Source organism: Xenia sp. Carnegie-2017, unplaced genomic scaffold (genome assembly GCF_021976095.1).
Source record: "Xenia sp. Carnegie-2017 unplaced genomic scaffold, XeniaSp_v1 HiC_scaffold_23, whole genome shotgun sequence".
Classification (NCBI taxonomy): domain Eukaryota; kingdom Metazoa; phylum Cnidaria; class Anthozoa; order Malacalcyonacea; family Xeniidae; genus Xenia; species Xenia sp. Carnegie-2017.
Genome location: NW_025813486.1, coordinates 8056722 through 8081265, shown reverse-complemented (window position 1 = coordinate 8081265; position 24544 = coordinate 8056722). Strand labels below are relative to the sequence as shown.

Sequence of the window (24544 nt, the reverse complement as noted above, 5' to 3'; positions counted from 1 at the left end):
AGCTTAAGTGAACAGTGCACCAGATCTTAAAAAATCTTTCGTGGAATCGGTACTTGGACTTCCAATTGTTCCTCTGACCGAAATTTGGTCGTATTTGAATATCTCGATGTTAAGCTAAACTAGCATTGGAGGATGTAAGATAAAACATAACAACAAGTGAATGTTATCAGTGCATGTTATCTCAATGCTTTAAAAAAATTCGTCAAGATTTTTTTAATCATATTAAATCTTTCTGAAAGAGGGTTTAAATATTTCAACAACCAAGACAAGAAGAAATAAATAATGTTTCCGTTATTCAAAGTGGTGATTTTCATTTACACTTGACAATCACTTGTATGAAAACATTTGTTGTTCAATATTCAGAAATAGTTGATTTATCAATTTTACGAAAATTCACTTAATTGACTTCATGAATAAAAATAATTAATAAATCTTTTAATGGTTGCAAATGTTTTCTACGAAATATACACTTGTTATGCAAATCTTTTGTGTAATTGGATAGTACAACCCTTTCCTATGCATTAGATTTTTTTTGTTTCTCTCATTCCGAAATGTAATAGTTTTCAATGTCCCTTCAAGCTTTAGAAGACAGTGAACAGCAAAGCCAACAAATAAGTGACCATAATCAAGACAATGACAGCCAAGGAATTATGGGTAAATAGAATTCATCATTTCCGCTTTTAAATCATAAACTAAGAAATTACGTTTGAACCGAATACAAAGATATAAGGCTGCATGGGGGCAGTAGCAGATCTATGGTCGGTCACAATACATTATTGAAAATATACTTCCATTATAGAATACTTTGGAGCGAGTCCTTTTTTTATTTACATTCAAATATATCAACATATTATAGATTAAATGCAGCAAAGGACAGTCTTTCAGTTTTCGTTTTTTCCATTATTTCGCCCAGAATTTATCAAATAACCTTGATTATATAGTATCCAAAAAGTACGTAGGGCTAGGAAACAATTTAAAAGCCATCAGCCAAATATAGCTTTTTTCTAAGATCTCTTGTTAGTAAATAATTTAACGAATATTGCTAAAACCCCATTTGAATTATTAATCGATGTAATAATGTAAATATTACATATAATAATATGGAAACTATAAAAAGACATATTATGCATATTTATATATTTTAATTTACGGCATGAAATTCTATTGCTGTGTCAAATCTTGACGCTTCGCCTCACATGAAACAATTTACATTTTTGCATTCAGCTTGGTCAAACTCTGACACTTTAAAGAACCTTTATAATTCCCTCTATGGTATTTGACTTTTTTATATTCTGCAAAATCGACTGCATAACTGCGAAAGCTAATAAACAGGTCTTTAAAATCAACTTACGTACATTTAAAATTTACGTTATTCACGAATAAATATTCTTCAAGGAGGCATAAATATAAATATAAAGAATTCCATGCTTTCAGTTTGATATATACGCCTCCTTGGTAGGTTTTGTGTAATTGGGTGGTTTCCGTTGTTTAATTTGGTGTTTTTATGTGCTGTGTGACTAGTTGGTATATGATGTGTAATTAATTGGTGTGTGTTTTGCAATTGTTTGGTATGTGTTAGGTAACTGATTGGTATGTGTTAGGTAATCACTTTAAGATATGTATCATTGTGTTAACAAGTATTTCGGTATCAATTACATTTAAGTCATTCAAATTATAAGTGATAGTTGATTTCAAAGATTAGAAGTTTTATTTTATGCGCCATGTAAAAACTATTCAATGGTTGCTGCTATACGTTTAGAAAAACATTTATGCATTTATTGTCCTGTTGGCATCAAGTCCTGTTCTGCACTTTGGTAATTCAAACTTCTTTCATGCATTTTGCTATCTCGTTCCACTCTCTCCTAAACAGAATATTTTAATGCATGTCATTTTATTTATCATTTTCAATTCATAAATCCTGGTATGCGACCCAAGATCTATTTTTAGAAGAATAACGTCCTAATCTTATCAAAATTATCAGGGTCTTGGGGTATGAAAAAACAAGCTGTGATTTAAATGAATTCTCAATATGTTTTTATATGTATTTAGTCATAAGCTTTACAAATATATTGTCAACAGTTAAAACTTCAGCAAATTTGTTAAACCTGTCTGGTTTTCCATGCATGCCATAAATATCTTAGAAATAGAATGAAATCTTTCTTCATTATTTTTGGGGGAGGGGTGACAAAAAAAATGATACCTAATGAAAGGAAAAATTTTCTGATCGCCATGACTCAAACAAATTATGAAAAAACCTTTGTTCAATTCTCAATCAAAGGCAACTTTTCTTATGCATTTTGTAGTGTTCTTTTCTCACACCTCTAAATGTAATATTTTTATGTCACTTTAAGAATTGCTGTTGAAGCCGTTGATAAACAGGCTTCGCGAAAATTATTTTTAATTTTAGCTTTAGCAATTTGCAGCTCTAATCTTGTTTTTAATATCCATAAACCTGCTTCAAAAAAATTTTTGATGTAAGAATTAATCCTTCATTTTTTGTGGATAGACGCTTCTTATGGGCGGCTAACCACTATGCTACCGCCACTGAAAAAATGTCTAAGTGTCTGTCGTGTTCGTTCCTATCCTTGGATAAAGTCGGATGTACGAACAATCATGAAGTGCAGTACTGTTAAGTGCGTGCTTAGCTTTCTCGCGAAAATATCGTATGTTGTTTTCCTAAAGATTTCTTTTCCATTTCATCGATTGATCGCCAACGGTCATCTTTTAGCAAATTTTGTAATGTAACATAATTTGCAAATCTCTCGTGAGGCAAAATAAATTTTGTGCATGTATTGGGTTTTAGTGCAATTTTATCATTCAAGTGATTTAGTTTGCTATATTTTGGTGTTTTTTGATCTTTATTGTTTATTAGGATTGAAAGTTTACAGCAATGAAAAAAGTAACTTCGTAAAAGCGCTATTGATATTGCGCATTTAGTAAAAACGACAAGTTTGTTTAAAATAAACATAAAATAAACGTTCGGGGAATGGCAAAAAAACAACGCCACATTTTCAAAGATTCACGTTAATCGCATTAAACATAGCTATAATACCATTGAAATTATATTCATCAAACTGCTTTCTTTTGTGGACCATTTATTTGAAGGCTATCCATATGTATGCACTGCGCTCCTATTTTTACCTTTTAGGATGCAGGAGTTCTTTTATACGTTCCATAAATCCATAAACACTATACTTCATAGCAGTAATCTTATTTTGCTATTGCACTTGCAGTCTTTCAGGATTATGTGTTGTGTAATTAATTGGTTTTGTTGTGCAATGGCCTGTATGGGTTGTGCAACCTCGTTTGTATTTTTTATCAATAACTTAATGACTATTTGGGCATCAATTATTGCTGACTCATCAAAATAAATCATATTTGTTTTCAAAGATGAGCAGTTCTATTTGCTACAACATGTAACAATATTTAATGGTTACTGCTAAGTTTTTAGAAAAACTTTCATAAAATCGATGTCCTGTTGGTAACAGGCTCTGTTCTGTAATTTGATAATTCTATCTTCTTTTATGCATTTTATTATTTTTGTCTCACTGACTACTAAACCGAATATTTTTATGTCATTTTAAGAATTGCAGATAAATCCGCAGAAATTCATTGAAGAACAAGTTCTAGACTCTAATGATCACGACAACTTTAACATTAACGGTAAATGAAATTTATGTATTGTCAGTTTTATCAACTTTTCTCTTTATATTTCTTCAACTTTGCAAAGTTTTAAATTCTCAACTATTTATTTCAACAGTTCACCCCAAATAAGCTTATGATTTTGTGATTTTTTACACTTGACCATTCCTATAAGCACCAATAAATGCAAGCTGTTATACTGCGCAAAAAGTAAAAAATAAATGTTTTCTGTTTTTCCAGCTAGTTTATCACAGAGAGCTCCCTTTGTAAAATTTTACTAGCTAATACAGCCATAATACAGATTTACATATCAAGGGCTGTAGTTAGTTTATATGGATATTGTCATTAATCTATTTTAATATATCTTTTCTAGTTTAAACCTTAACGAATTTCAACTCAAATAATATTTTTTATATTCATAAATCTGCTTCAAAATATAAACTTTTTAAAGAAAATTTATTATTCTTAATTTTTTTTATTTTGTATGACAAATAAAATAACTGGTCAAACTGGAAAGTTTAATCTCTATACAAAATAAAGATTGAATAATTTCAACTTTCAGTAATTTATTTTTAGTATCGAGAATAGCTCATTTAGAGCATTTCTCTTTATGCACAGGTTATTATGCGTGCATCCCATTGTTTAACATATCACGAGAATCAAACTTAAACTAAATTATGCGCAGATTGTCATTAGGAAAATGAAAACTACCTGACCTAGAATCGCTTTCTTTCTGAATTGATAAATATTTTAACAATAATTAGTTGAACGAAGAAGAACTTCAAAGGTTCATGCACAATTTTTTAAAGCCCACTTGACAATAATGTACATATGTCGATTTTATAATCAAGAATTAGATAATTAGTTATTCTCTTATAATATCAATTTTTCTCATTTAAAGTAAATTGATGCCTCTCTTTCAAGAGAAGTAAGGAGGATTTATCGTTCCAGCACCACCCCCACCCTCCAACCCAAAGGCTTTATGAAAGTTTCATTTGCGCTAGAGACGGAGAAAATATACTTACCATAAGTTTAAATCAATCTTTGCTAATTGTGGTGGGATCCGTGGGCTTATCAATGACATAGCTATAATGGAGTGCTAAAGGCCATCGTCTCTTGTGATAGTTCTTATTCCAACAAAATTATTTTCTTTTACTTATATCACAATGTTTAAACAACAGTCATAACCTCCTTCAATTCGAAGAGCAGCAATTAACAGAAAATCTTGGCTACGCAATTGCGGGTTTATGTTTCTTCTTATGAAAATATCAACAACGTTAAAAACTACTTTTGCTGAATTTCGACATTGCAAGACATGTCAATCTTTTTCGTTTGACATCATTTATGGAGGTGGCACTTGGTGAGTAAAATATGGCGCCCCAATGCGATATACTATGTACTTTGTGATAAATACGAAAATTGTTTTCGTTTTCCCGTATGAATCCGTAATTCTGTTTTACACGCAAAAAATGAAACTGACAATGAAAATTAACAAATCTAACAAGAAACGTACGACAAAACACATGCAATCACATGCATTGTAGGTAGACTTAGCTTTTAAAGACTAAACGTGAACTGAAATTGACAATAAATTGTTGGGGAAAAAGTGTATTAAAACGAGAGTGGAATAAAACCAACACGGCCAGTTTCCCCAAAATTGAAGAGACTGATGTCGTGCATATTTGTAAATGGTATATTTAATCATGAATAATCAATACAAGTAACGTGGACAGCCAGTGAGTTTGGTCCTCTTATATAAGGTTTTCTGTGCTAAATCATTGCAAAAGCAAAAAAATTCAAAACAAAAGAACAATGATGACGTTATAAAATTTACATAGCAGGACAAAAACTTGTGATGCAAATGATACAAATTCCGTGTCTGCGCTACGGATTACAAATCACACGTCAATTGATTCAATGGTTGGACAAATGGCATCGATGTAGCGAGTAAGCGGTTTTAAGACACAATGACAATTAATTTGTCTTAAATTATACACTATAAGTAAGTCACTTTACATGATTTGAACACGTAATGAACAATCCCGTAACATATAATCAGATCGGAAGACATAAAAAGATATCTTTTGAATCTTGACAATATTAAAGATTAACTTTTATGTCATTTGACATATAATACCACTGGAATCATATTCATCGATCTACTTCATTTTTTTGGCCTTTTAGTTGTAAGCTATCCACATGTACGGACCAAGTACTTTTTTTATCTTTTTAAGTACCAAAAGTGTCTTTATTTGTTCAATAAATCCATAGACACTATTATTTTTACAACATTTGGCAACAATGCAGATATGTAGGTTTTATATAATCAACATAAACCTATGGCAAGCATTCTCTTTGACTAAAAATCTTGTCAATTTAGTATAAAGTAAGGAGGCACTGCCTCTCTTTTGAGAGAAGCATAAGGATGATTTACCTTCCCTGTCTCCATGCCCAAAGGCTTTGTGAAAGGCTTATTTATGCTAGAGATGAAGGAAATATACTTACCATAAATTTAAATTAATCCTTTTTAATTTCAACTGTGGAGAAGGCTCTTAGTAAGTATTGTATGGCGTCATAGTGCGTGGGTATTTTTCTTTTTTCGTTAGTAGTTTTTAGTTTTACCTGAGCAAAAGACGGAAAAATTACTGTTTTACGCTTTAAAAACACCTTATAAATAAATTTTAATCAAAGCATGATATTTAACAAATACTTCACAATGACAAATAAATAATGTGACGTAATTTTTCCTATAAACAAAACTGTTCCTGTGTTTATAAAAAAAAATGATGTCATGGCCTGTTTCTTTATTCATTATTGCAGATATTGATCATTCTATAATGGAATTGGCGCTAATTCCATAAAATATTGAAAAAAAACGTACCATTTTCGAGTTGCGCCAACAATTTACTCCCCTCTTAGAGTTTAAGCATAGACGCAGGCTACTTAGTATGTACCCTGTACCTATTTTGGGAATGCATGTGTATTTTGGCAATAAGACTTTTTCAGTTGCTGCATCACCGTAATAATATAATTTTTAAGGTGCTTTGTGCATGAAAAGTAATATCACCTTTGCCAGCAGTATCTCTCAAAGACAAACAAATTTGAACTGATTAATTTGTTCAGATAGGCCATCAGCATTACTGAATGTCATATTAATAAAATATAATATTGACATTACAGATAATTGATTTTTAATTACCAAAAGCAGTGCAAGTTTTATTTTCTACAATTGCTACACGCAACGCAATGAACACATGTATAAACACATGCAAATAAGAAGTTGCATGCATGCATTTTTAAAAGTGGAAAGAATGGCCTGCTTAATGTGTTCCAAAGCACCATAACTTTAGTAAGTTTTTAGACATAGCATCCTTATTAATGGACTATAAGAGTTCCTCTTTAATATTTATTGGGACGTGGTTAATGGTATGAAATGCAGTTTACTAATATTAACCTAGAGCTGTTAGGAAACTGAAGAGTATTAAAAACATTGTGGGAACTCGTTGTACAAAATGACGTCACAAGTTGTATAAATTTGAATTAACAAAAACATCAAAATCAAGAGAATAAAAAGAGATATGCATTAATGTTTTAGAAAGTAAACTGTCATTTCAAAAGTTCTAGTCATTTCAAACATAATTTAAGTTGCAAAATTGTTGCTTCATTGTCACTTTAAGTAATTGTTTCTGTATATTAAATTTTGAAGGCAATTAGCTAAGCTTACCAAATATGTTATGTGAATGAACATTTAATTTATATGAGCACTTTCCTAGCGGATGAATGGACATGAACATTTTACAGATTCATACATTGTTGTGATCCGCTTGTATTGTTGTCGCATATATGCAAGCAGTGTTGAGCTTAAAAAAGAACAATTTAAACCAAAATTTACGAAGGAAAAATATGTATTGACGAAGTGGCATAGTAAAGCAAAGTTTAGTCAAACTATGCTGTCATTGACACTTAAATTTCAGCATTGTTTAAAAATATGATGTTGTTTCGACCAATCATTTTCGAACTAAGCTGCTCGGATAGGCCGTCAGCATTAGTGAATGTTATATAAAAAAAATTTTATATGGAAGCTTGAGCTGAACGAATTTCAATTATTTAGCAGTGCAAATTTCATTGCATTTACTACACTCAACACGGCAATACATGAAATGTAATTAAACAAGAAAAAATAATGTATGCATGCAGTATATTTAAAGACAAAAAAACGCTTAAGTAATGCGTTTGAAAGCACCAAGACCGGAGTATTTTTAGAAAAATATAAATGCATATGATGTCACCTTGGAATCAAGTCCTACTCTGTATTTTGATATAATTCAAAATTCTTTTATGCTTTTTAAAATTCGTATTTTACTTTCTTGTAAACAAAATATTTTTATGCCATTTTAAGAACTGCAAATGGAACTGTCGATAAACAGTGAAGAGAAAGTCGAACACTGTAGTGATGATGAGGACTCTAAAATTAACGGTAATTGAAATTTGTGCTTTGTCTGTTTTAAAGAAGGGAGTGCTCAATAATCCCTTCTAGTTAGAATTATTTTTTAAGGTAGGAGGTGCAACTCTTCTCTTTATATTGATTCAACCTTGCATAATTTTAAATTGCGAAGTATTCATTAAAATGAATCAGCTCAAATTTGCATATTATTTCGTGATTTTATTCCATTGATCATTCCTATAAATACCAATAAATGCAAGCTACACAAAAAGAAAAAAAAATGTTTTCCATTTGTCCTTAGTTTATGACAGAGAGCCCCCTTTGCAAAAATTTTGGTAATACATCCATGATAGTGATTCACATATGAAGTGTCAGATTTAATTTTATTTGGATTTAATCATTTTTCATTTTTTTTATTTTGGGCGACCAGGAACTGAATGATTTATATTTTTTCTCTGTTTACTCAAAAAAATGAATATCGACTTCATTTGGTTTTCAATCAAAATAACACCCCTCTCTTAAGTTTGACATTGTGATATTATTTGTTTGGAATATGGTGTTTTATACATCGGTTGATACATAAAGGATGCACAAAGTAGGGTGGGGTGAAATGATATCTTTATAGTTTCTGAATAAAATCTAAAAATCGGTCCAGAAGCATGCACTAAACGGAAAGAATTAAAAAAACATGATTCGTATAAGAAAATAGTTAAATACTCTGATAAAAACGTCGATATGAGCACGCAAAAACAAACATATTTCATTTCAGACAGGAATGAAAAACTATTTCAGCAACGCTATGCAATCGGTTTAAGAGTGCCTATATTACCTATAAGATTTTTATGGTTTTAATAGAGCATAAAAAGTTACTAAATAAGTTACTAAATAAGTTTCAAGTTCCAAATGTTGGGGTACAAAGAAAACAAACTGTTTGACCGTTTGATTTGGGAATTTTTTGATTTTATTATATTAAACATATAGATAACACTTAACCGTTGTCTATACAGTTATAAGTGAGTTTAAGATTTAACAGCTACGTTAAACCGTTACCTTTGCCGAGAAAAATGGACTGGGATGAATATTAATGCGCATGCCTGAAATGCAAAGTTTTACCGCCAATATTCTACGATGATTAGTTTTGGAGCTGTTGAGCGTAGTGAATACAACGGTTAAAATCTCGATTAAAATACTGGCATTTCGAAGCGTGTTTATGTACAAATATGGATTGGTAATGATGTAACGAACAGGTAAGGAGAATATTCATAATTATTTTTAAGTCAAGTATTCCGAAGAGTTGAAATTAGTGTAGTTGATGTTATGAATCATACAATATGTGGCTGGCTATATATACTTCTCGTATCTTACGACATATTTATTTATGATATTCATATGCTTATACTTTATAGTTAACCGTCGCGAGCACCACACGTTACTTAAAATAAACAACGGTTAAATTTCGCGCGCACAATGACCGTACTCGCCTCAGTTTACCAATTACACGGCCACCGTAGCCGTTAATCGTAGCAGTTGCATCTTAAACTCTCTCATTCAAACACGTAGATCTGAGTTGAGTTATGGTCTATTTATCAAATAAATATCATTCAACCGTTGTCTATACAGTTATAGATACACGGGTATGACGTCATTTGTGGTAAAAACTAAAATCACACTCGCCCCGAAAGCTCGTAGCCACTTTTTTAGTTTTTATCACAATTGACGTCATACCCGTGTATCTATAACTGTATAGACAACAGTTAAATGTTATTTATTTGTTCTCTCAACATCGAGATTACTGGTTTCAGGTTTACGTTTTTGAATTGCAATAACGAATTGCTGTTTGATGCAAGAAAATGTCGCTGCTGTAATGAAATACCGAAGAGCATTCAACCAGTCATATATTTACAACTTGAGTACGTGACATACGAGCATATGCACACACAAGAGCCTAATTTTTCTGGCAACATTTGATGTCGTTTTAAATGTTTCATTTTCTATTACATATTCAGGGCAGCCGTACGAGCCCTTGTTAAAGCTAAATAGATATTTTGAGCTTTACAGGGCGACCGTTTAGTAAAATAAAGCAATTTCCCACACTAGTTACCTCAATTGTAATTTAATTTACGTTAAATAACAAAGGACGTGTTCCTGACTCCCCGTCCGTTAACAAGACTTTTTACACCTATCCATTTTTAAAGCTTTAATTTTCAAAAACTATTCAAGTAAATCAAAACATGTTTTGAAAATTATTAAGTAACTTTTTATGCTCTACTCCAAACCATAGAAATCCTGTAGGTAACATCGGCACCTAAAGAAGTCGTGAGAAAAAGATAGTTCAATTGTAAAAGGGTAACCAGTATATATCAAGACTTTCATGCTCATTTTAAAACCCGTTTTTCAATGTAAGAGTTACAAAAAGGTTTCTTGGCAAGAAAAAAACACAAAACCGTTAAAAATAATTATTGCCTATATGTTGTTAATCACATCCAATTATTTCGATAACATCCTAACTGCTTAGAAAAAATTATCAGCCGCTGAATAGTCTTGCTGTACGTAGTGTTAAATATATAATTGCATCCATGAAAACTATTTTTTTTAAATGTCTTACAGCATTTCGTATGTTGTGTTATTGCGTAATGATTTGGTGAATATGGACGGCAACTACTAGAGCACCTAATTATGGTGAATTTTTTCGTGTCTTGCTGCAACTTATGAGTTAATATTTTTATGTCTTTAAAAATATATTTGCATTTACGAACGAGGACTGAAAAATGAGCAAATAGTTATCAAAAAAAAGTATACCAGAAAACTACTATTTGAAGAAAACCAGATGATGTGAGATAGCAGAGAGCTGATATGCACTGTAAGATATCCGAAACCGCTTATCATTTAACAAATATGATTGTACGTAAGTAAATTCATTGAAATTTATTCATGGTTTTTAGTTGCAATAGCGTTGCATACTTTTTGTATAAAGAGGAAAACTGCACTTCCTTTTCATTTGACAATTTTCAATTAAAGCTATTAGTTGATTGTAGGGGAAACTCATTTCCTAGCTGCATGAGAAATTAATTTTAAATATTTTTTGCTTTGTTTTTATCAGAAAATTTTTCATCATTTTAAAATTAAGGCTTGCCTTTAGAAACTGCCCTTCGCTTTCAGAAATTTCGCTCGCACTGACAAACTGACAGCTTTTTCATCAATTACAGACCATACAAAAGTCGGTCTTAAAACGACTAATTTTTTGGGATGTTTTCTCTTGATATAGTGGCAATTACGTTTTACTTGTAAAAATGATAAATTAAGTTTATCCATGATAGATGAGAACAATTAATAGTGAAAAAAATTAGTGGCAAAAATATAATCGTTTTTGTTGTCTCTTACTCGATAAAATATAAATGTTAGGCACTGGGAATATGTTATAAAAAACTAGATTCGTTTTTGGTATAGCTTTTCAATCTTACAAGATTTGACTGCATTATTTCTAACATGTTTCTTGCTAATCTATTTTTACCAAAATATACAGTTGCTATTTAATCCTGGGTGAGCTAGGGGGGGGGTCAATTTTTTCACGTGTATTTCATTTCATTTGTTTCACTGACTCTTAAATGCAATATTTTTATGCTTTTTTCTAAGAATTGTACTTGGAACCGTTGATATCAGGTCAAGAGCAAAGTCAATACTTTATTAACAATCAAAACGCTAAAATTGACGGTAAATATAATTCATGCTTTGTAAATTTTTAATCATAAATCTTCGTAAGAGCTTAAGTAATGTGACGTAAGATCTATTATTAGAGGAATGACGTTTGAACTTAAGCAAAAAGGCGAGGGTCTAGAAGGTAAAAAGAAACAAAAAAGCTGTGATTCACATGAAATGTTATAAATAGGTTTATTTGATATAGTTATCATACTTTTTTATGTATTTTAAATCAAACTTTAGCAAATTTCCTACTCAAATCTTTGTTTTCATGTCCCAAAACATGCCTCAAAAAGTAAAGATTTATAAAAGAATGTTTAGTCTTTCTTTATTTTCTAATTTTAAGAAACAAAGAAATAGATGAATAATTAAACTTGAGAATTTTTAGACTTTTTACTCGAACAAAATTAACATTGAATTATTTTAATGTTAATCCAAATCTACACCCTCTTGTACAGTGCACATTGTAATGTTATTTCTAATATCGACAATAGTATCTTCTGTTTGTTGTCCAATTTAGTAACTAACGTTTCCTTGTAAAAAAATTCTTAATGAAAATGTTTCATAAAATTTCATTTCAAAATGTTCAAAAAGTCAAAATTATAAATGCCTACCACATTCAATGTTATTCTTTCTTATATATATATACTTTTTCTTTGTTTTTTATTAGTATGTCTGCAAGAGAAACATGGGTTTGTTAAAATGAAATCACGTATCTATAGCTTCCATTATATTTTTACAACAAAAACTAGGCAACAACGATGTTAGAATGACATATGTGAATTTGGCTGGAGTGGTTGACTCTGAAAGCTTAGAAATGGCACGTCTCGAACAATCACCAAAAACTGTTCTTCGCCATTGGAGTGCTGAGGATGGCAAGAACAATGTGATAAAATTATTGAAAATTATGGACGATTTAAAGATAAAAGATGTATCCATTTTGCTACGAGAAGAGTTGATGAAAAAAAAGAGTGAATGTGGTTGTCGAAAATGTATTGATTTTTTTCATTATAAAGGTTAGTATAATGTTCTAGTCCATATATTGTCTCAATTAATGCAGTTGTTTATATGTTATTATCGTGTGTGTTACATATATGTCTGCATTCCACTAACTACGTACTACATAGTAAAGGTGAAGTCACTTGATGCTTTACATGTTGTTATTTATAGTTTGTTTTAATGTATTTTATGTTGTTTTTATTGCTGAAAAATGTAAGCAGATTGGAAGAATAATGTACTAAATACGCATGCACTTAATGACAGACTTTAAAAGGCAGAATTTTTAATATGAAACTGATGTAATTGGAACAGAGATTAGAGCACACAGGTGATACACATTTCCAGACTTTAAAAAACGAGCTACACATACTGCTCTGCTAATGGAATAACCATGCTGACAGCACAGAATAGTGATATATCATAAAAAGTCAGTAGAGTGTTTAAAGTGATGAAATTAAAGTGGGACAGTATTGTGTGACTTTAAAGAAAATAATAACGGGCAATAGGCGATCAAAATGTACTGCTAGGTGACTACATGAAAATATAATAAGGAAGAAAAGTAGAAAAGTACTTGAGGAATCTTTTAAAAGAAAATTAAATAGGTTAACTTGATCGTACAATAAAGAAGTTTAGAAGTACGATGCTGAGAACATTGAAAAGAGTAAATACGAGAACAACAAAGTAAACAACGATAGTAACGATAGCAAGTAACGATAGAAAAGAAAATGCGAAAGCCAGATATATATATAGCATGCAATTACTTGAAAACGATTCAATAATTCACATTGATTAGCTTCAGATTTTTTAAATTTGCTTGTCGTAGTTATCAAAAACCAAAAAGTGAAAAGCTTTTAGGAAACCAGTATAAGGGTAAAAATCAAGTGCATGAAGCATTCAGTTGATATACTTATTTTTGTTTCAATGTATTTTCCATTGTTTGTTATTAGACTGTTTGCAAGAGCAACTAAAGTTCTTCGATATGAATCCAAATATCTGTAATCAAATCTGTACAAAAATGGTTGGAAACACTAAATTTGAAATGACACATGAGAGAATTGCTGAAATCATGAACCTAGCTACGGGGAACATGAGAAAATTTAAAACATCCTATGATCTTTTGGAAACATTTATGCGTTGTTGGAGTGCTGAGGATGACAAGAACAATGTGATAAAGTTATTAAAAATTGTGGACGATTTAAAGATAGAAGATATTTCAGCTTTGCTACGACATGAGTTGATGAAAAAAAAGGCTCAATGCGATTGTCAAAAATGCATTGATTTTTCTTATAAAGGTCTGTATCGTGTTGAAGTGCATATGGTATCTTCTATGGTAAATTTTCTGTTTTCATTTATCTTGAAAACAATATGTTCATAAAGTTTCCGAAACAGCTTTTAAGACTTGACGGTTGGCTATGTTCCTCGCCGTCAAATCTAACATAATATTGTTAGGTTTTTAAGGCAATTTTTGGTTTTTAATAGTTCTCATTTCGTAGTTGCTGCAAAATGGCAGTTTTGTGTGTGAGATAGTTTTGTTGATTAATTTTGTGTTGATTTCCACAATCGAAAGATTATGTTGTGTGAGTGAGAGTTAAATGGATGGCTCAATTCAAAATCACTGCTTTTTATGTTATATACAGGGATCAAAACATATGTTCTCAGTTGTCTATCAGGCACAGAAAGATTTTCATTTGTAAAGATACTCAATTAAAAATGTGCTTCACCATATATTACCCAGATATACAACTCTTGTCGACTGCACTTATCCTTTCATTCTATTGTTGTGAAATGAAGGGATAAGTCAAAAAAGAAATAAAAAATTTTCATAGACAGAGAAATTAAAAACTGTACGAGTTTGGCACTGAGAGTATAGACTATGAATTTAGAGAGAATTTTAAGAAAACTGGAAAATTTATGAATACAATGCAAAGGAGAAAGGTACACATCTTGTTTCTCAATGCAACTTGATGGTGTAGTAGTTAGAATATACAAGCTTAAGATTAGGATTCAAAATTTTACTTTTAGTTGTTGATTGGTTTTAGCTGAGTTATCCAGAAGGAGACGTTTCTTAATATAAGTTTAGAGGTAATAGAAATATCAAAAATATTGACGTGTTTAAAGCTAGAAATTAAAGATGTTAATTTCAGCATTGTACGTGTTATGATCCGCTTATAGAATGTGATTTAGAAGATAAGGAGACGTTGTGGAGTGAGCTAGATAAAGTAATGTGGGGAATTTCATAAGTGAGTTAGCAGTGATAAGTAAAGACATCAATGAATTTGTTGGTAAGTGCAAAATAGATGATGAACAGGAAGTGCGTAGGTTTAATACACAGCATAAAAATAAAGAAGAATAGATAACAGTAAACTTAGCAGAAACTTTAAATGGGTGCATTGCTTTGTCTTTTTGGCAAAAATTAATGGGCAGAGAATTGGCTTTAGAACAAAATAGTAATCCCAAAAACAATTAAAAGTCACGTAGGTCTATTGAAAATAAAAAGAAGAATAAGGTAACTTAATGGGGGTGGATTTCCCCCATCAATCTCTCAGGGTCAAACTATGTAAAAGAACAGCCTGTTGGATTTTCATAAAGTAAATCATTTAAAGATGTAGGACATGTACTGAGATATACAATACATAACAATTTTTAGTACAATGGTCAAGAATTCTATTAAAATCTTTTGAAATCAGTGGGATAGAGGGTTTAAAAAAATGAAACTACGGAAGGAAACGCTAAGCATTTATCGAATTAAGTACTTTTATAATGAAAAAAATACTGTCGTACCACACGGTGACAGTTTTTACAGTTTATTTAGTATGTTCTCAAATTACATTGCATGACAAACATCATTGGTTTTATACAAAAAGAGCTCTGTGACAAATAAAAGACGTTTTTAGTAAAAGCTTAACTAAGATCTCCGATCTTAACAGATTGGATTGCATAATTGGGTAAGTTATGGAAAATGGTACAGCAGTTATTCCAACTCTGTGAGAAATGGACGTGACTTACGCTACTATTATGTTTTAAATTAACTATTTTTTTGTTTTACAATTTTCAAAACTCCTGAGTGTAAAACGTTTTGTCATTTTCAGAATTTCAGTGGCTCTCATTTGAAAAGAAAAGCCAAGATTTCAATGGCAGTGATAACCTTGATATTTACGGTAATTAAAGCTTATTCTTTGTCACTCACAATTCATAAATCTTGTACTTTAGTTTGGGATTACTCTTTATGAAATATTTGTCTGGTTTCTCTTGGTCATTATTACATGGCATCAAAATAAATCTTCAAAAAATATTCCACCAATAAAACTGTCTTACGAAAATCAAAGCTGTGTCGAAATTGTCTGATTTTTCATAAAGCTACCGTGTAATAAGACATTTTATCACATGTTTTGTTAGTGGTATTTATAGTACAGCTTGGCAATTTGTTTCACAGCAAATAGCTGCCTGATAATAAATCTTGAGCCAATTGGGCGGCATACTTTATTTTATGACATTCTGTATTTGCATTGCAGTGTAACTTATATGATGTAGGTTTTTTTCTGTCCCAATATGATAAAATCCTTAATTTAACTTAGAAATCCTTGCACTTAGAGCAATGTCATTAGATTTAATAAACTAGAATAACTGATGAAACTGGAAATACATTGAAATCAAATCTTTCCAAAAGTCTAAAAAGATTTTTAGAATGACGCAGGGGCACCAACCAATCATTCAATACTTATTATGAAATTCCTCATCGTAGGAATCTTGAGGAAATCAAGTGAATGCACATTACTAAAGATGTGTGTATAAACAAATCATTCATTAAAATTCGACTGATGAATGTTGTTTTGGATGGGCCTTAATTTCTATTATATTATTGACGAGGTTCTTCAAAGAGACGCTCTTATTACTTTCCTCGAAGCGAAAAGATTTTCTTTCTTGTAAATTCATTCAATTATATTTTTGTTTAACATTACAATATGGAATAAAACAGATCTTATGCACCATCTCATTTGACTTATTATTAAGTCTATATATCCAAACAAAGAAATTTCCTAATGACTAAATTAATATTTCTTGGTCTTAATAATTGTAAAATGGCAAAGTAAATCTAGACTGGTGTGTATATAGGTTGCAAATCAGAGTTTCATACTTTAGCTTGTTTTTATCTGCTGCAAAACTACTTCTCATCAGTCTAAAGCATGGGGGTATTAACTTCTTTTGCTTATGGAGACGTGCGAAGTCAGATTTTTAATGCAATTGCAATCGGAAAAAATAAAGATGATGCAAAAATAATTTTATCAAAGTCTGGCAACTAAGATTCAGCAAAATATATATTCAAAAAAACAAGGTGCATGCATTTGCGTTTTCAAAACTACAAAACGAAAAGAGCTAATACACTAAACCTCAAGTTGGAATAGTTGAATAAAATTGGAATCACTAAAAATTAAAATTAAATGGCTCTGCCCTAAAATAATGATTAAGTTAATGATTTTATGAATGATTATTTTCACATTTAACTCATCAAACTTAACTATTACATTAATTTTATGAAATTCTTTGACAACGGAAAGTAAAAGCAAGAGGTTTGTAAAGTGTGCAAGAATGTGTTCCACTCAAATTACCTCAACAATCACGATAAATTATGATATGATGATATCAACATACTTGAATTGGCATAGTTAAAAATTACTGATCAACTCTTACTTTATTCGCCTTTAAAATTTTCATTGCATTATATTTTTCTTTGCATCGTATGTTAGGGACGGTTGGAATACTAAGGGCACATTTAAAATTACTCTTTTTCTCACACCTTCCTTTATGAGCGACTGGGCAATGATAGAAATAAAAGTCAATTTAGACAATCACTTTATGCACTTGTTTTCATTTTGACAGGTTTTCCATTGTATTTTCTTAGAGTGTATGCAAGAGCAACTAAGGTTCTTTGAAATGGATGAAGATATTTGTCAAGAAGTTTGTTCAAAAATCCTTGACAACTATAAAGTTGAAATGAAACATATGAGGTTGGGTGAAGAAATTAACATAACCATTGAAGACATGATGAACAGTCAAACGACTTACAATTCTTTTGAGACACTTATTCGTTGTTGGATGGACATATGTGATTGTGGAGAATTTTCTATGGAAGGTCAGTTTGTATGTAGTTTGTCAACATATTTATTTAGTGATTTCCACTTTCTATATGATTTGTATTGTTGAAAAATATTTGAATGAAAAATTTTGAGAGAAAAATTTAACGAAATAAACTTAAATTGATATAAATCATACATAAAAAAATTAACAGTGAAATAAACGTAGCTTAAGTCTTCAGTGCAAAAGATCTGCAAAAACCTTTAATGGAGTTAGCATTTGGAATTTCAACATTGTCTCTGGCAGTAAAATTGTCTCATATCATAAACATTTTTCTAGTGCATGAGAGTTGTGTTATTGAGAAGCACTTTTGAAATAGATTGCATACAAAAATGACAAAGGTAAAAAGCATTTGGAGGACATTGAGTTAAAACATGACAGAGGTTGCTCCAGATAAAAAATTTTCAGAAAACTAGGGTAGTCAGTGGGCAAAGATCGGGGAACCAAATTGCAGACTTTTTTATTATCTTGTTTTAAATACCTCTTTTGAAGGATAGTCATCAATTATTCATGTCTGCATCATAAGCTTCAATGTGCACATAATTATGGAGCAATAAAATTCGAAAATTCGAAATACCCCGGAATTTTCCGCCCAAGAGTTTGCGTATGCATTAGCAATTCATGGAATAATAAGTCAAAACAAATTTAAAGTGAATTTTGTAAACTTTAAATTGCATCACATTTTTGCAGCAGTGATATTTAAACAATCAAAATCAGAGTAAAAGGAGAACAGAAAAAATCATTTGTCATGGTAAATCTGTTTTGTTGTATTTACCGCCATGAAATAGGAATTTTAAATACAAAAAAATTTGTTTTTAAAACTGAAATTTGGTACACTACAAAATCACGTACCTTAAGTTATATACAACAATTGTAGATCAAAATTTGCTGTTTGTTTGTTAATCAATTTACGACTTAAGTGAATTCATAAATAAGTGTAATTTATAATTTTTTTAATGATTCCAACGTGTTTTCAATGAAACTTACATTAATTATTCACATCTTTCGTGCAGTGTTATGAAAGTACTTTGCATGCGTTGCTTAATATATTGGTATAGGTTTCGTAACTGGTTGGTATGTGTCGTGTTATTAGTTGCTTATTTTGTGTAATTGGTTCGTATATGTTACGTAACTGCATGGTTGTTATGTATTATAATACTAGTATTAATGGCTAGTATGTGTTGTGTAACTGGTTGGCATATATTGTGAAAACTCGTTCGTAATTTGTATCATTGGCTTAAGAAAAATTTATAGATCAATTATTTCTAATTCATGCAAATTCTAAGGGAGACTGATGACCATAAAAATTCTAATATTAACATTAAATAGAAATTGTGCTGTGTCACTTTGAATACAAAGTTTTGAAATATTACCTAAGATTTTTTATTAGAAGTATAACTAACTTTTGAGCCATATCAAGATGATGAGGGTCTAAGGTGTATAATGAAATAAGTTGTGATTTAAGTGCGTTTTTATTATAAGATTTATAAGTATGAAGTCAAAAGCTTTATCTAAATCCTTTTTACATTTAAAATTTTAGTAAATTTTCAAAATCAGGTTTTCCATCCATGCTATGAAAGAAAATTGCCAAGTAAATATCGTCGAAATAAAATTAATTCTTTCTTCATTATTTTTTATCGGAAATGATATCTGATGAAAGGAAAAATTTTCTCGTCGTTATAACTCAAACAAAATTATGACAAAATCTATATTCAATGCTCAGTCGAAAGCAACTTGTCTTATAAATATAATTGTATTTTATTTGTCTCAATTCTCTAAGTGTAATACTTTTATGTCATTTTAAGAATTGCAGTCGGAACCGTTGACAAACTGTGAAGAGAAAGTCCTAGATTGCAACGGTCATGAAAATCCTGAGAACAACGGTAATTAAAATTTTCACTTTTTTACTTAAAAAACAAAGTTAAAACATCCATTATTAGAAAAATAAATGTTTGAACCTAAGAAAAATAATGAGAATCTAGGAGTTAAGACAAAACAAGAGAGATGCGGCTCACATTATGAAGTGCCATATTTAGGTTTAGATGGATATTGTCATCAAGCTTTTTATATACCTTTTCTAGCTTAGACTTTTTAAAAACTTCAACTTTAATCTTGTTTTTTATGTCCATAAAATAGTATCAAAAACTAAAGATTTTTGAAGGAAAATATAATCTTTCTTTATTTTCAAATTTTGGTCGAACAAGAAATAAACGATTGGTCAAGTTGGAGAATTTTTGTCACCAATAAATAGAGAAAATTTCACATTATTTCCTTTTAATGTTCAATCCAAAATAACTCCATTTGGTTAATTTGACATTGGGATACTATTTTTAATTTCGAGAATGATGTTTTATATCAGTTGTCACATTTAGATTTTGCAATTTTCTTTTGATCGAAAAAACAATAAAATCTGTCTTAAAAGTTAGAACAGAGTAAAGAAAATCTGTCGTCAAAAATATGACTGTTTTGATGTATCTTACGTTGGAAATTATAAATGTTAAACACAAGAAATGTGCTTCGGCTATCAGCTTTTTAATCTTACAAGATTTGAGTTCATTATGTAGTTATGAAACTCTGTACTTCAAGTTTAAACTTTAGCAACTTTAGAATAAATTTTGCGTAAGATTCAAAAAACGACTATACGTTGACAACCTATATTTTTTACTCTGTTCCCATCTTTTAGATACACTTTATCATTTTTGCGATCATATGTCCACTAACATGCTTCAAAACGTAAAGAATTTTCAAGAAAAATTTAATCTTTCTTTAATTTTAAATTTTTGTTAACCAAGAAATAAAGCCGTCAGATTTACAATCTTAAAAAATTTGACTGCAATATTAAGTAATTTAGAAACATGTTTAGTGTTGCAAAATGTTTCTTTTACCAAATTATACAGTTGTTATCGAAATCCTGTATACATTAGGTGAATTCAAGCTTTTTGTGTGTATTTTATTTTATTCGTTGCACTCATTGAGGAGTAAGGATTCAACCTAAGAAAAAACTAAGAAGAAAGGGGTAGATGAGGCAAAACACAATAGATTTTCTTGCCATCAATTGCCAACCGTAAAAAATTTCAAAAGTTCTTTGACGTTTGAAAAAAATTATTCACTGTTGCTTTATTTACTATATGCCAACTTTAGATTCGATAGATCTTACAGTGGGAGTAGGTATTGAAAACGTTGATGAAAAGAAATTTGAAGACTTTAATGGTTGTGGAAATGCTAAATTTAACGGTAATAATAGTATTTCTTTGTCAGATTAGGTTTCAACCTTAGCAAAATGCTGCAGTTATTTGGGGTAAGACGAAAAAAATAGCTGGCACTCATGTAAAGGGTTGTATATGCAAGTTTACATGCAAATATCATGAGCTGAGTGTACACATATAGATTGATCGCATCCTAAACTTTAAATTGACCTGAGCTGGCTAATTTCTACCTTTTTATATCTTTACACAATAAGAATATAAAAAATAATATTGTAGACTTGTCGAATTGAGAAAATTGTAAAACTATTAACTTTTTAGCAAATGATTCTGGCCAGTTAGGGTAAAGTGAAATTCCCTCTTTTAACACGAAGTTTCAGATTAAGATGAATCTTTTTCAACAACCTTCTGAATTGTTATTGTCATATTTTATATTTGATTTTTTTCTAAACGCAACCCACAATGTCCAAAACATATATTTCTAACATATTTCCGTTGGATAAAATATTCTCTATTGCATATTCTTCTATTCAAGTTGCAGCCATCAGCTCGAACCCATTAGAGGTATTAAATGTTGAATCTCTGAAGCCCTCACCAGGTAACATTTGTGTTTCTTCTCTGTCATCATAATTATTTCACCTCCTACTACTTTACTTCAACATCTTGTGTTAAATTGGTGATTATTGTAATTAAGTTTTAGGTATAATCTTAACAGATTTTGATTTCATCATTAAGTAATTTATGATTATTTGATGGTTGATGAAAACTTAATTTTGCAAAATTAACATTCTGTATTCTAATCCATCGGGAATTAAAGGAATTTGTGCTACCTTTTTGTGTTTATTGTTTTTGTGTCACTCACCTCATGAAATTAATACTTTTGCCATTTTCAGAAAAAAAGTTTCCGAAATGGAAATGCACTGACGAATCAACAAAGCACAGAAAATTGTTGCAAAAGTTGACAGAATATGGACGTAATCCCAATGTCAAGATTGAAAATGTGGGCGATGTACGTGTAATTTTTTCAGACGAGTTTTGCATCGGCAAAGGAAATAATGAAACCCGTGTTTATCTTGGACTGAGAAAGGATGGTTTCGGCAAGGCAGTGAAACGAATACGTCGAGATAACTGCCTCAATGATGCACTGCAAGAAAAGAAAATTTTAAATGATTTCAACGCAAAAAAGTCGAGATATGTGGTAAATTATTACAACATAGAAGATGAAATTGGATCAGAATATGTGTATTTGATATTAGACTTATGTGAAGAATCGCTGGAGAATTTTGTGAAATCTTCTTCTCAATCTGATCTTCAAAAAGCTCTTCCTGAAATTCTAAAGCAAATTTTAAAAGGATTGGCGGATCTTCATAGCGGTGTAGAACCTATTATTCATCGTGACTTAAAGCCATCCAATGTTCTCCGAGACTCACAAAGCGAATTTCTCTTAGCTGACTTTGGTATTAGTCGAATATTAAAGAATGATTCTAAAACACATAAAAGCAAGGGTAACATGGGAACGGAGGATTGGATTGCGCCTGAATCATATTGTGAAGATAATGATTCAGTCGATAAAGGACGATACAAAAAAGAGTCTGATGTATATGTAAGTGTAGGAATGTCAACGTTTACAAATCACGCATAAATTTGATTGTGTTAAATTATTGTTTTTTGCTATCAGCCGTGTTTTTTATTATTGTAGAATGCAGGGATGGTAGCTTATTATGTTGCAACAAAAGGGAAACACCCTTTTGGAAATAAGCCTGAGAGACTGATGAACATGTTGAATGGGAAACCTGTTGGCTTGGACAAAATCAGGGATGAAACATTAAAAGACTTTCTGTCGTGGATGTTGAATCGACAACCCGAAGATAGACCATCAGCTACCAAGGCGTTAAAACACCCATTTTTTATGTCGGATGATGAGAAATTTGACTTTTTATGTAAAGTTGGAAACCAACAGCCAATAAAGACAAGAGATACCAAGTCAAGTGTAGTCAAACAATTAAATAGCAAGTATTCAAATTGGAAAAGTTTCATAGACACTGACGTATATGATTATTTAAGAACAGACGAGGTAAAGAGAAAAATGTTTAAGTATGGTCCTTCATTGACAGAATTCTTGAGACTTATTCGAAACATAGGCCAACATTGGTACGATCGACCACGGCCAAGACCCCAACCAGAACCTTTTTATAAGATTGGCGATCACAAGGCATTTTTTCTCAAGACATTCCCAAATCTCCCTGTTTGGGTGCATGCTGCTGTGAGATCAGATGAAGAATTTAAAAACTATTCAGAACTCAAGAACTTTTTCAATGAAAGCAAACCACATCAATAAGCAGTTTCAAACTGCAACATATAGTTTGTGAAAAGGCAAGTGGCCATAAAAATCAAATCAATATAATATTGTTAAAAATTTTCTTTTTAGTCAACGTAAAATATAAATATTTTTCTAATTAAGTTCGACAATGCATAAGCACATTTCTGATGAACTTAATATATACAATGCACTAACTAATCATTTACGTTTTAATTCTATTAATGACAATAATCTATTAATGTAGAAATGTACAATACGTTAATCAAATATAAAAACTGTTGTAACAATTCAAATAATTATCACAATTTATAAAAGTATTTTGCAATAGTACATTATGGCATTCTTAATGTTAAATTTGCGATACTTCTCCATTTGACAAATTAAAGAACATGTTAATTCGAACTATTTTGTTGTAAAAATTATTTGTGTAATGATAATTGCCCCTTATGGGACACCCCGTAGCTTGAGGAGTTAGTTGTTAGTTCAATAAACAAGTTTACACGACAGCTCTCGTGCTTTTTGTACTACTTTACTACATGGTGTCAGAAAATAATTTATCATGGACCACTTAAAACCTCTAGAACCTCTCATCTTAGATGAAAACACCGCAGAAAGATGGCGGAAATGGCGACAAAGATGGGACCTTTACTCGAAAGCAAGCGGTGCCACTTCAAAAGATCAAGACACGCAGTGTGCAATCTTTCTCCACATGATTGGCGAAGACGCCCTCGAGATTTACGATACATTCACCGAAGAAGAAGAAGGCAAAATCGACCCACTTATCGAGAAATTCAAAGAACACTGCTCCCCTAAGAAAAATGTCACATACTAAAGGTACAAGTTCAACACATGCTCACAAAATGGCCGACCGCTCGACGTCTTCCTCGTGCACCTACGAAATAAAGCAAAAACCTGCGAGTTCGGAGAGCTGCAAAACAGTCTGATAAGGGATCGAATCGTATGTGGAATCGACAATAATTCCGTAAGAGAACGACTCCTACGAGATAACACTCTAACCCTCGACAAAGCCATCAACACCGTCCGAGCAGCCGAGACAAGCCACGCACAAGTCAAAAACCTAGCAACACAACCACTCGAAGCAGCTGC

At 31.0% G+C, this 24544-nt stretch overlaps 1 protein-coding gene across 3 annotated transcripts in view; it reads left to right on the top strand.

The window, feature by feature from the left end:
- LOC124448160 overlaps positions 1-23943 on the top strand; it is a 40486-nt gene extending 16543 nt beyond the window's left edge. Inside the window, exons 6-18 of one of the 3 annotated variants that reach the window (XM_046999175.1) lie at positions 589-654; positions 3586-3663; positions 8042-8119; positions 11720-11797; positions 12535-12798; positions 13729-14073; positions 15871-15939; positions 17682-17912; positions 19720-19797; positions 21056-21148; positions 21653-21715; positions 22011-22720; positions 22817-23943. In XM_046999175.1, coding sequence (XP_046855131.1) covers positions 589-654; positions 3586-3663; positions 8042-8119; positions 11720-11797; positions 12535-12798; positions 13729-14073; positions 15871-15939; positions 17682-17912; positions 19720-19797; positions 21056-21148; positions 21653-21715; positions 22011-22720; positions 22817-23455 — 2792 coding nt within the window. In that variant the 3' untranslated portion in view covers positions 23456-23943. Of the gene's footprint in view, positions 1-579; positions 655-3585; positions 3664-8041; positions 8120-11719; positions 11798-12534; positions 12799-13728; positions 14074-15870; positions 15940-17681; positions 17913-19719; positions 19798-21055; positions 21149-21652; positions 21716-22010; positions 22721-22816 lie in introns of all 3 variants that reach the window. The other 2 variants (XM_046999174.1, XM_046999173.1) reach the window with 2 other exon arrangements.
- The last annotated feature ends 601 nt before the right edge of the window (positions 23944-24544 follow it).